This window comes from Toxorhynchites rutilus, chromosome 2, assembly GCF_029784135.1.
Source record: "Toxorhynchites rutilus septentrionalis strain SRP chromosome 2, ASM2978413v1, whole genome shotgun sequence".
Classification (NCBI taxonomy): Eukaryota; Metazoa; Arthropoda; class Insecta; order Diptera; family Culicidae; genus Toxorhynchites; species Toxorhynchites rutilus.
The window spans coordinates 6,711,555-6,725,580 of NC_073745.1; the positions used below are offsets into that span (position 1 = coordinate 6,711,555).

General features: G+C 39.0%; 1 protein-coding gene across 9 annotated transcripts in view; it reads right to left on the reverse strand.

The window, feature by feature from the left end:
* LOC129764458 (hemicentin-1) overlaps positions 1 to 14,026 on the reverse strand; it is a 304,717-nt gene that overhangs the window by 36,176 nt on the left and 254,515 nt on the right. For all 9 annotated transcript variants that reach the window (XM_055763545.1, XM_055763542.1, XM_055763543.1 and 6 more), the window contains exons 10-11: positions 207 to 1,021; positions 10 to 139 (exon numbers count right to left, since the gene is read on the reverse strand). In XM_055763545.1, coding sequence (XP_055619520.1) covers positions 10 to 139; positions 207 to 1,021 — 945 coding nt within the window. The remainder of the gene's footprint in view (positions 1 to 9; positions 140 to 206; positions 1,022 to 14,026) is intronic.

Consider the following 14,026-nt stretch of genomic DNA (forward strand, 5'->3'; position numbering starts at 1 on the left):
ATTAATTACACTCAACGCCGAAATATGTTGTGCTTCGAACTCCGGGCCCCGCCGAGTTGTTCGATGATACGCAGGAGTAATTGGAACTATCGCGAATGCGGTCCAGGATGCCGTCCGGCCAGGCGGACATATTGAAATGCTAAAACGAGATCAAAGGAGATTTGATTGCATTGGTGCAGATGAAGGATTGCACTACTGATACTCACCAACACTGAATAAGCACTTTCGAAGTCTCCGGTAGCCGGTTCCGCAGGCATATAGGTATTCGTAATGTAATACCTCTCATCATTTTCCTCAATTCCTACGCCATCCTTGAACCAAGATATCGTACACGAGGGAACGCATTCCACCCGACAGGCTAACGAAATGTTGGAGGTTGAATAAAGTGCGCCAACATATGGATGTAATTTCTGGACAAAAGCCGGGGGAGCATGGACCTCAAGGTGTACCTCAGCTGCGTTACCCTCTCCACCCTCATTGTAGGCAAAGCACGAGAACGTAGTTCTCGAATCCAATCCGACAGGATCCACTGTCCACGATGGTGTCACAACATCCATCACTGGCTTTCCCCCCCGAAGCCAACGATACCGCGTAGCAACCGGATTTCCTCGATCTTCGATTGAGCAATTGAAGGTGACACTCCGCCGCTTGATGGCAATGTACGGATAGTGGGTCATCGAAGCATTACCCGGCTCGTAGTATATGTCGAGTGGGTTCTCCTCACTGTTGTCACCCCAGCCAGCAACGTTGAATCCCTCGCAGGAATAATTCCCGATGAACTCACGACCCACGTTCTGCAGCAACATTTTTGTCGGATCCACTTCGCAGAGATTTTCGTCACCCTGGCTGTCGTCGTCACACTCCGGGAGCTCCTTCAAAAATTCACCATCCAAGAACCAGCGAACTTTGGTCAGAATCAGCGGATTGCCATCGATGATGTTGCACAACAGCGTAATATTTGCCTGGTCGTTTTCGATCACTGGCGTGTCCGGTTCCATGTTCAGCACTACGATGGGTTTGTCTGGAAAAATGAAAGACCATCACGATTAGGTCCGGTTTTGTTTCGGAGTCGATACACAGCGCGAAACAAAAACAGAGAATAGCTACGCAGCGATGCGTTCGCTCATTCAATCACTTTTATGTGAATGAAATTGAATAACAATCATTGGTGGTTATCGAATTCCGGATTTATCGCCGATTTTATCGGTGGACGGTAAAACAAATTGCACCCGGCCAATGGGCAACCGTATCGCTATTTCATTCCGCCGTTGTCGACCCGGCAATAACAAGGGTCACACTGCTTTCAGGGTTAACAGCTCATTGGAAGGACATTTTATGGGCCCCTTCCGAGCGAATGTGATGTTACACGTTTAATAAATTACGCCCGTGTTGGACGGGGCCGATTATTCGGGTGCTAGGCGGAACATTCCTGGCCAATAGGCGCTGACGTTTAGATAACAGTTTATTCAAAATCAATAATTAATTTGATGGACGGCCACAAAGCGGGCGAGAACTTGTTGCGTGAAACGAGGAGGGAATTGGAGGTCATCGATGAACGGGACTTAATCACAAATCTTAATTAATTCAGATTCAGATTAATGGTGGAATTGCGACAGCTCTTTTATTTTGATTAAGCATTGGATAATTGGATACATAGAATTATCCAATGCTTAATCAAAATAAAAGAGCTGTCGCAACTATTGTCTGTATCTGTACTGTACAGTGGCCATATAGTGTGATATTCAGGTCTAGGATGTCATATGTCGATGAGAAAATTTAAGATTTCTTTAACGTTGTAAAAAATCAATTAGGCGCACAACAAAAAGAGCAAAAACAAGTGTCATATCAAGAAGCGTGATTTGCTTGAGACGCACTCAAGCAGAAATATCGACTTCGCGATCGCATCGAATCAGATAAGATCTTGAAAAATTTTGGAAACTTAAGCAGCATAATTTCGAAGACTGAGGATTTGTTATTATATGTGGAAAAAAACACAAAATGTTTTCAACAATAATCATATACCGTTCTGAATCACATTTTGGACGCTTATGGCATTTGATGCAGAAAACAGATCTAAACTTCATGCACAAGTACAATTTGGTTGATATTTTTACTAAATTAGTTCAATAAGCTTTTAAGCTTTCTACTTTGGTGCCTGTTTGATTTAAAACATCAACAATTATTGAATAAAAATGTTTTTAAATTGAAGCGGATAAGAATCAAATTTCGGACACTATTTATGAAAAAAATCTAATTTCGGACACTATTTATGAAAAAAGTCTAATTTCGGACAGAGTGAATTCAAATTTCGGACACTCCGTTTGCATAACGGTTTCTTGTGGTTATAAGCTCAATTTGTATTTCTGTACAATTACTAATGCAATAAAATGTTCAAACATGAGAAAAATGAAGTGTTCGGGTATTTTGATTATTGTTTAAGGTATATTTTCTCCATGCTTTCTCCATTTTTTGAGTGAACGAATAATCGGTACCTTGCTGGTGGTATCGGTTCTGAAGCAATGGCGCGTCGCAGAGCGAATTCCTAACAATATTTTGAAACTTCAGGACAATACCTAAAGCGTTACATAGGGGTTTTTGAAAATTCGAAAAAAAAATCCAAAATGGCTAAATCGGTCGATTAATTCCTGAGATACCGATACCACCAGCTGAAAAAAAAACATGGTTTCGAGAAAAACGCGTTCAAAAATTCGTATAACAATACTATATCCCTTAAGGTGATCTCATACTTTTGACTATAACATTCCAACGAAATCGAATATCGAAAAATCGTTTTAGGACAAAATTTGTGAGGGTATGCCCCCAAAGTATGCTTCCCAAAATGAAAAAAAAGAAAACTCGATTTTTTCGACCTTTCTGACCGGGGTCCCCTCTAACCACAGTAGAGCCTGTTTTGATTTTCATCTGTTTCGTTCGTTCCTCAAAAAAGGTATTCTATTACTATCAATTAACATGATGTTTATTGATATTAGTTACAATATTACAAGTATATATTTATTTATCTCAAATGCGTTCAAATCCATCCGCCCACATCCGCTTTGCATGTTGGCCAACGCTAATTCTGAAGATTTCCTGAGGATTTTGGATTTTGGTTTGCAGAAGTACGGATAGATGATCCTGCTCGAATGGCATCCAAAGCGTCTTCAACTTTGTCTTTGTTGTATTTACGCTTCGCATCCATAATAAACCTAAAAACACACATTGTGTTTTCGAAAAAAAATCGAAACAAATTTCGGTCATTTTGACGTGGGACTACGTCTAACCGGAATATATGGAGGGTAAAATGAAAACCTAAACACAGAAAATGCAGGAAAAAATGAAAGATTTCGAATGCTTATAGCTCGAACATTTCGTACTGGATAGGAGAGATGTTTGCATCACTTGATAGGGAATATTTCTACGCATCTATCGCAACTAACAAAATGTTGTTTTTCATTAGATAAACAATTGAATAACTGTAAAATATTAGGCGTTATCTAAACGCCCTAACTGCATCGTTTTGATTGGCCCGATTTATGGTTTCCCTAACACAGCCATCAAAACCAAGCAGCCTTGGGGAAATCGGCATTGCAAATACATGAAAGTAGGGGGACTTTTGTTCTCATCGAAAAATGTTCCCTAACACAGACTTTAAAACCAAGCAGCGAAATCGGCATTGCAAGCACACGAAAGAGCCGAGAGGCGAGTGAACTGAAAAGTTTAAACCCTCTTAAAGCCAAAAAGAAGAAAAAGAACACACGAAAGTAGGGGGAGCTTTTGTTCCCACCGAAATGTGTTCCCTAATAGAGATTTCTAAACCAAGGTGCCTGGAGAAATCGGTATTTCAAATTCATGCAAGTCGGGGGTATTTTTGTTCCGACTGGAATGTGTTTCCCTAACACAGACTTCAAATCCATGAAGCGTGGGGAAATCGGCATTGCGAATTCATACAAATCGGGGGTATTTTTGTTCCGATTGAAATGTGTTTCCCTAACACAGACTTCAAAACCGTGGTTTCTGGGGAAATCGGCTCTGCAAATAAATGCAAACTGCGAGTACTTTTGTCCTCGCTTGCCTTTGTGCAGAGTGGAATATGTCTGTCCTAACATGATCTTCTAAACTTAGGAACCTGGGAAAATCGTGCAGCCACTAGAAGCGAATGAACTTCCCAGTTTCAAGCAAATTCGAGATTCGAGAAGTATGTACACTTTTGGGATGTAAACTTCAGAGGGAAATGTAAAATAAAATAATCGTTTGATAATTTTTTTTTTGTCTTTATTGGAAAGATTTTCAGCCTTAGGCTGGTTCATCAAACGTTTGATAATTCTTCCGTACATATATTTTGTTCTAGTCATCATACCAAACGTAAAAGGTCCGTCATTAAATTTACTTGTAACGAAGAACAATCAATCACAATAAATGAATTGACTTTACACTTTTTACTTTATTTTTTTCACTCACAGAGCAAATATATTGAACTCAATTGAATTTGGAAACTGTTTCATTCAATCAAGAATTTAATCAATACAAACGAATGATTGCTCAGCTAAGGTAGTTCCACGTGAACCTTGCGGTTATATCATAGATATAACCCACTAAGTTTTTTTTTAATTTTATAATTTTTTGAAGAAAAATTACAATATATTTCATTATGTTTTATAGTCAACTGTGGAACACTTACCAAGCAATAACAGTTAACTGATAACGATGATGATCAGTGATGAAACACGAGAGAAATTGAACTATTAAAAAAACGGTTTATTCTACATGCTCACGCTAAGCGAACGTCAAAAACAAACAATAATTAGTAGTACTGTTAGATGTTTGCCTACTATGTTATAATTTAAAAGTAAATCTAATATAACATGATAGTGAAACCAAGAAGATAATCTAAAGAATCAATTGTGATATTAATGTCACAGTTTTATCATCAGGGCATTAAGCATTTCAAGATATTATTACAAAGTGTCCAAAATATGATGCTGTCCGAAATATGACTCAGAACGGTATGAGCAATTCCAATGAAATCGACAAATGACAAAACATGAGTATTTATGGAGTTGAGTTGGGTTGGAGAAAATATGAGTTTTCTACAGCATTTGGGAATTGTTTGACTCAAGTGTAACTTTTGAATAGGGCGTATCGATTATAGTAGAAGAAATCTTTGATAATTTATATCTCAAAAACTATGAGTCCTACCGAAAAAGTGTCCTAGGAAGAGTTATAAAGTATTGATGTCCAAACGTAAAAAAATATACACTGAGAAAGAAAAATAGTGCTTTTATTTATGTACAAAAAAAAATTAATTTGCAACACACCCAGGTTTTTTTTACGGGGGGGATACGTACCTCGTAAAAAAAACCGCGTAAAAAAACCACGTTAATTGGAAAATCCGCGTAAAAAAAACCGCGTTAATTGGAAAGTCCGCGTAAAAAAACAATGTCACCTAATGATAGATATCAAATGGAACTATCTTTACGTAGAACGGAAGTAAAAAGTTGAGTATTGCTCGCTTCCGAAAACCCGTAGTTTTTTCCTGCAATTTCCTGTTTATTTGTTTATTTGGTCAACAGGTAACACTGTACCCCAATGACAAGTAAAATAATATAAATTAACACAGAACACGTGCTCCCTTGGCCGAGTGGTTAGCGTCATAACTAACATGCCGGGTGTTCGGGTTCGATTCCCGTTCTGGTCGGGGGAATTTTTCGTCAAAGAAATTTCCTCCGACTTGCACTGTGATCACGCGTATTCTAGAGCTTGCCACTCAAAATGCATTCAAGGCGTGTTATTTGGCATAGAAATCTCAACTAAGTACTAATAAAAATGACGCAAGTAATACTACGTTGAGACGGCGAAGTTCCTCTAGGAACGTTAGTGCCATTGAAGAAGAAGAAGAAGAACACAGAACACTTCTAAAGTTAAACTTATTTGTTTCACGCGTCATATTAAAATTAAAAACGTGGTAACACCTATTGAAGAGACGAGACATACTCCGCATTGGTTCATGCAAACCATAATTCGTTCTAGCAGAAGGGGTACTAAGGAACGTGTGTGTACGAAGGCTGCGACGACGTATATTAATGTCTAAAAAGCCGAGCAAAGTAGAACAATCAGTGTTGCCCTGCAGCAGGTCTGCAATGAAGCAAGCCTTTGCTACGTTGCGTCTCTCATCCAACAACTCCAGTTTAATAAGTAAACAACGGCTCTTGTAACTAGGCAGGTTAAATGGATCCGTCTACCTAAGATGACGTAGAGCAAAGCGGACGAATTTTCTCTGTACTGCCTCAATCCGTTGGTTTTCATTTTGGTAGTAAGGAGACCATATGACCGATGAATATTCCAGGATGGGGCGCACAATAGAACAGTACAGAGCTTTCAGGCAGTAGATATCCCTAAACTTTTTGGCAAAACGAAAGAGAAAACCCAGCTGCGAAGAGGCTTTAGATACGACGAGTGTAATGTGATCCTTGAAGGTAACTTTCGTATCAATCAGGATGCCCAAGTCCTTGATAGTCGATTCTCGCTGTAATTGTACACCTTCCAGACTGTAACCGAAGTGAAAAAGAGAGCGTTTACGTCCAAACGAAATTACCGCGCATTTGGACACGTTTAGTGACATTCTATTACTATGACACCATTTAGCGAATGTTTCTAACTGTAGAAAAACCGCGTCTTGTGGCTGCTCAATCTTATAGAACAGCTTCAGGTCATCTGCATACGAGAGTTTGAGGCAGTTTAGTACGAAGTTGACATCATTCATGTATAGTAGGAATAGAAACGGTCCGAGGTGACTTCCTTGGGGAACACCAGAGCAAGCTGGAAAGGGTTTCGAAACATGGTCTCCAATCTTGACAGACATGTTACGACCACATAGGTAAAATTCCAGCCAGAGTAACAGATCGCCATCCATGCCTAGTTTGTCAAGTTTAGCTATTGCGATTTGATGGTTCATTTTATCGAATGCTGCAGATAAATCCGTGTATATAGCATCCACTTGCTGACGATTTTCTATTTGACGAACTACATAGGAAGTGAAGCAAGTTAGGTTAGTCGTCGTTGAACGTTTTGGCATGAATCCGTGTTGGTCCTCCGATATATAATGTGCGTATCTGTGCACTAACTCTTGAAGAATGATCAATTCAAATAGCTTGGACGTGGCACTTAACGCAGCTATACCGCGGTAATTCGAAACGACCCTTTTGCACCCTTTCTTGAATTTCTTGAACACAGGGAAAACAAAGGACTGTTTCCAACAGTTCGGAAATACGCCAGAGTTCAGTGAAAGATTAAACACTGTTGGGAGTGGTTTAGCCAGCGAATGCATGCAACGTTGGAGCACAAGTGATGGAATACCGTCAGGGCCACATCCCGTGGAGGACTTCAATTTCTTTCCTGCTGTGCTAACCATATCATCGGTAATTAAAAACTGTAGCAAAGAAGTAGAAAACCGAGGAACGTTTAGAGTGGCAGCTGCTAGATCCGCCGGATCGAGTTGTTCGTCAGTAAAGACGTTGCTGAATTGAGAGCGAAACATATCGGCAATGTCAGAAATCGTATCAGCCTCAATCAGACCATTGGACATCGTTGAAGGCAGTCCAGTTTCCTTTCGTTGTTCATTTACGTAGCGCCAGAAAGTTTTGGGGTTATTCTTGATGCGTCTTTGCAAATTGTCCTGATAAGCGTTGTACAGACGATTGTTAAGCTGTTTGTATTCGTTTGGTGAACCGTTTGAGTGCAGCTCGTTTCATCTTCTTAAGAAATTTGAGATCGGCATTTGTCCAAGCTGGTTTCAACGGCTCGCGTTTGGACTTCAAAGGGACAAATTGGTCGATAGCATAAAGCAGGATACCAGAAATAGTAGAAGCAGCGAGGTTAGCGTCGTAATCTTGGAAAACTTCGTTCCACTGCACACGTAAAAAGAAATCGTTCATGCCATCGAAATCGGCCTTACTGAAATCGTAAAAAACGCTCTCAGTAGTGTCGCAAAAGCGTTGTTGTGGACATATTTTCAATTCCGTTAGTATGGGAGGATGATGTCTACAGATTTTAACGAGCGGTGATGGAGCTTGCATAACCCTAACGTCCTGGCACAGCTCTTGACTAACGAAACACAAATCGAGCAAACGATTGTTTTCGTTTCCGATTCCACTCATCTGTTCGAGTCCAGCAGTGCAGTATGCATCAAGCAATTTTCGCGATGTTAATCCAACCGAGGATCGAGAGTGGATCGGATAGAGCGATCCAACCGAATTGTGCTGCCACGATATCGTACCCATGTTATAGTCGCCAATAATTATAATGTTATCTCTAGGTCCCATCTGCGAAATCACCCAGTAGAGCGAGTCAAGATGATTCTCAATCAGATCCGCGTCATTCACTCGATCGGGAGGAATATATACTACACATAGGTAGAGAATAGCGTCAGTCGTGAGAATCGTGATCCATAATTGCTCCACCTTCGACGAGCTTACAGAAGGAATCAGCTGTCGGGATTTGAAACTCGAGCGAACGGCGATCAATACACCACCTCCAGTGCTTTTGGTATTGTTTGAAGTCGACCGGTCTTGTCGATACACTGAGTATTTGTCGTTAAATAGCTGCATCGTCAACGTGTTGTCTTTCAACCATGTTTCGGAAAGAGCGTAAATATCATAGCACCCGTCACAGAAAGCTGACTGGTACTCGGCGAGAGAACTGTTGATCCCACCAATGTTCTGATAATACATCAGGATGTTGGAGGTTAAAGACGTGGTGTTGCGGTCAGCGCAGAGACGACGATTCTCGACTCTGCTGGACGGCTTGGGAGTTTCCATCATTCTGTTTTGCGTGCAATCCGCTGACGATGACGAAGTAACACTGTTAATGGGACAGATTTCAGGAAGCGAAGAAACGGTACTGTTATCATACTTGCCTGAGGTAGCAAGTTGAAAGAATCCCTCACCAGCTCCGAACACAGGAACGGAATGTCTTGGATGGCAGGAATTTCGTTGGTTACTGGTAGCTATAGTTCGGTTTTCCTCACGAATGAGGTCATCTGCTGTTGCTAGAAGATTCCCTAGTAATTTGTACACTCTTCTGCCGATGCACGTGCAGTACCACTGTTGGACCGTCCAGACCTAAGTAGACAGGGAAAGACATTCACGAATAGCTGCCCGTAAAAACCCCGTCCCGTTGTACCGCCCGGCGAGCTGCCCGTTTCCCAACACCCAAGATCCACGTAGTAATCGTGATAAGGTGCGACAATAAGCGCTAAATTCCGTTACAAGCTCAAATTACCATATTTTGCTCTGAGGGAACATGAGAGAAAAAAGTGAGCTGAGGGAGAGATGTGATATTGCACTGGTCTTTTTTTACCGCGTAAAAAAAACCGCGTTAATTGGAAAATCCGCGTAAAAAACCTCGTAAAATGAATTTTCGAAACATCGAATTTTTGTATGTTAAAAATAGTTTTTAACCACAAAATATGAATTCTGATTTGATTTAAAATAAAAAAGCTCTTTATCAATCTCCTTCTAAATGCAGCCATTCTCGAGATATTTAAAAAAATATTTCTAATTTATTGTCTCATAAAAATCTCATATAATTTCTCCAACCCAAATGGAATATAAACTTTCGTTCAAAATACAAGTTTCCAAAATCTGTATTTTTAGTTCGATTTCATGTGGAATTGCACAAAATGTTTAAAATGCAGACATTGGGTGCATAAAAATTAGAAAACTTTAGCAGGTAAGGGAAAAATTCCAAATATTCAAAATTTCAAGGAACTTCATTGTGTTCATATTGAATATACAAAATATTAGATCTTAACGTTTTATCTTGGAGCTCAATTCTCTGTAAATGTATTTTTCTACAATACAATATAGTATAAATTCCAAAAACGACAACTCCACGAAAAAAAAGTCTCTAGCGAAAAAAAACTCAATCTTTGTTTAATTGAGGTGCTTAGAATGAAAGGGGTGTAAGTGATTTGATTGATTTCTCTACATCGATTCTCTCTTTTGGTCATAGTTTAGCTGTAAATACATTCCCAGCTAAATTGAACAGTGTGGAAGATAGGTCAGAACCTCATCTATCGGATTCTATAGCAAACTCAAATTGGAACGTTTTTGTAATTGAGTTATTAACTAAAGAAAAAGTTTATGAAGAGAAATCGATCAAGTCACTTACACCCCTTGCATTCTAAGCCCCTCAATTATCATTTATCGATCATTTCTAACAATTTGTAATAAATAAAAAAAAACATATAAGGGTATTTTTATGTCATTCTCAATATGCAACCGTCTGAATTGAGGTGCTCTGGAAAATTGAAAACTGAACCGCTTTAAAAAATTTGTTCACGGATTTTCACAATGAATTAAGAATACTCAGATGAATTTTCCAAATAACAAAGCAGCAAATATGAAAATAGAGAGTCGATGTAGAGAAATCGATGATGTTAGGCGTCGTGCACAAATTACGTAACGCTGAAAATGCGATTTTTGGACCCCCTCCCCCCTATGTAACAAAAAGTAACGTAAGACAAACCCCCCTCCCCCTTATGTTACGTAACGCTAATCTTCACACAAAGTCAAAGTCGTTCATTCAACATAAAAAATATTATATATTGTATAATTCATCCGACATTCTGTTTGTGTTAATGAATAAAAACTTAGACTAGTTTACATACATGAAACTCCACATAAATACACAGATAAAAACAGTCATGCTCTCCTCAATCTATTCCTAAATCGGTTTGACGATTCTCCAAACTCAAACGCAGATTCCACCAAAGAAAATTCACGAATCATCGCTGTCATCGGTTCATGATATCCGTATAGAGTTCGATGGAAACTTGGCTGTAGCAGGGATGATTGCCGCGAAGTCCTTCGGGGAACATGGAAGTCAAGTTGTGCAAGTAACTGAGGGCAGTCCACTTCACCGTTCAGGAGTTTCGCTACGAATACCTGCCGGTGCAGTTTCCTTCTGTCTTCCAGCGTGTCCAAGGCTAGTAACATGCATCGATGTGAATAGGGTGGCAAATTGAACGGTTCACGCCACGGTAGGTTGCGCAATGCGATTCTCACGAACCTTTTTTGGACACACTCGATCCGATGTTTCCAAATTAAATCATATGGAGACCAGACGATAGATGCATTCTCGAGGATAGGTCGCACTAACGAGCAATACCGTGCTTTCAGACATTGCGGGTCTTTAAAGTCACGAGCTATTTTGGATATAAATCCCAGTTGTCGATTTGCTCTACAGATGATAGAAGAGTAGTGAAGATTGAAATCCAACTTCGGGTCCAATAGAACACCAAGGTCTGTTACACGATCTACTCTGCGCAGCGTAACATTTTCAACAGAGTAATAGAGGATTTGGGTTCATAGAGCGGTGAAACGTCATCACCGCACATTTTGGAACGCTGATATTGAGTTTATTGCGATGGCACCAGTCAACGAAAGTATTCAGCAAAGTCTGAAGACGATGGCAATCCTCAATCGAGTAAACAACAGCATACAGTTTAAGGTCATCAGCATAAATCAGTTTGCATCTGACTCCCAGCAGAGCTGCCACATCGTTGAAGAACAATGTGAACAGAAGTGGTCCCAGGTGGCTTCCCTGCGGTACGCCGGAAGTGCTACTGAACGCGGAAGAGATACACGAGCCAAGTCGCACCCGAAGAGTTCTTCCCGTCAAGTACGATTTCAACCACGTTATTAGATGCTCGGATACTCCAAGTCGCGAAAGTTTGCAGAGCAGGATCTCTGAGATATTTGCGTAGGTCGGAATCAAATGTCCTTACAGATGTTGGGTTTTCCCACACCGTCTTCCAATAAAAATCTTCCAATAATAATTAATTTAAAAGAGGTATATGAGGGCCAGGGTTACCATATCTACAGAATAATCTGTATTTATACAGATTTTCAGACTTTTTGAAACCAAGAATCTGTAGATACAGATTACGGATTTTTTTTGGTTTTCATACAGATTTACAGATTTTTCAAAATAACGATCCAATAGTAGTTATGGCTTGACCTCAATAATATTTTTTCTCAACTCACCAATTTTATTCATACAGCATTCGAATCAATCTGAATGAGAGTCATTCTGGCATTCATATGTAGCTTGTAGTACTGCTTTCTCGTGTTCTATCTAAGGCGAAAATATACAATAGTCTGCGTCATCGACTAGCTTTACAATAAATAAATAACACAGTTTATCTTTCTCCTACTAAAGCACAGTGAATACGAATTTTTACATGGATACCATCAACATCGTCAAATTCATTATAACTAAGCCAATCAATGATACTAAAGCTAAGATTATAATTCAACCCTTTGCGGTCGTATTAAATTTCGATATTTGTGTCGTACTGGTCGCGTTTTTTTACATGTCAAAGCAGTGCTGTATAACTTTGTGAGACTATGAAAGATGAACAAGATTCCTTTATTTATTGTGAACGTCTGATAAGTATTTACTAAACAATGTTTTTGTGTTTATGTTCAAAAAATATTTGCTGTAACTCTCCTTCGTGTGATATCCTTCGCAGGTATTACAAAAATAATTAGTTTGGCGTCTTTCGCCTTTTATATTTTTGTTCGAACATACAGAACAATGCTCTTTACATCTACACAGTGCCGCAATACATAGAGATTAATCCTTTCCTCAAGCATGAATGACAACTTTTGTTTATACTGAGTACCGTTATCTATTATTCATATTAGCACCGTTCGTTCAGAAAAGAGTGAATTGGTACATTGTTGCATAAATTATAATATAGGTATATTTCCTTGTTGTTGTGGCTGAAGGTAGACAAACGACGCAAAAGGTTGATACAGATTACGATACAGATTTTCTGAGAAAAAACACAGATAGAAATATTTTTTGAGACCAAAAATACAGATTTTATTTTGGCAACCCTGATGAGAGCATATTAGTCTTACAATCAGCACCGACAACTGATTACGCCTGGTAGCATACTGCACATTCTTTCATATCGTCATTTTCATTAGTTTCAGTGAATACAGTTCGAGCTTCAACGAAATTTTCGTTCGAAATAAGACACTTTCACTCGATATAAAAACCTTTCATTTTCGTTCGACGATTTGATAATTTCACTTCGGTGTGAAGAATGAAAAAATTAGACGTGATGCGAAATGAGACGGTGTGAAGGTGAAGTGATGTTCTCTTCATTGAGCGTGAAGAGAGAGTAGCACTATTTTGCAGTTTGCAGCAAATTGAAAGGCTCATTGTGCTCATTATTGAGTGACGATGTGTCAATTGAAGTGAAATTGTATGGCCCTGGTTTCGATACAAGAAATTATGTTTGCAACATGAAATTTCACTCGATATCTTTGACCAACAGAATTATCCACATTAAGAATCGTCGAGCTCAACTTGTTCTTAATGACGCAAACTAAATGACTAATCGCACTCAAAATTGACTTTAAGGCAGTATTCTAGTCTGGAAATTTGAAAAAAAAATTTAAAAAATTCTTCATATTTCTGAAATTTTGACATTTAAGAAGATACCATAGAAAGGACATTTCGAAAAGCCCATTATATACCGAGTGATAGCCATTTTAGTGATGCGGTATCTTACCTAGTACGACCCTTATAATTAATTTCCAACGTGTTTTTCTCAAAACTAGTTTTTTCAAACTGACGAACACGATATCTCAAGTTTCACTGATTCGATTATATGAATACAATCTAAATGCATCCTTCCATCGCATGAAATATACCTTGTTTTATTTTTCGGAGCTCGAAAAAACGTCCGAAATTCGTGCATCTAGAATACTTTAAAATACTGTAATACCCCCTTAAGACCACTGACCGTTGTACCAACTTAAAAAGAAGAAAAATGTTCATCGGAAGATTTAAAACTACAAATTGCCGGTGTATAAAGGGTGTGTCACATCAAATTGCATCACGGAAAAAGGCTGTAGAAATTCGCCCAGTAGACCGATCCTTTTTAAAAAATTTAGACAGTAAAATAAAAACTATTAAACAACTTTTGGCATTTTCTTTTTATTCATACTTC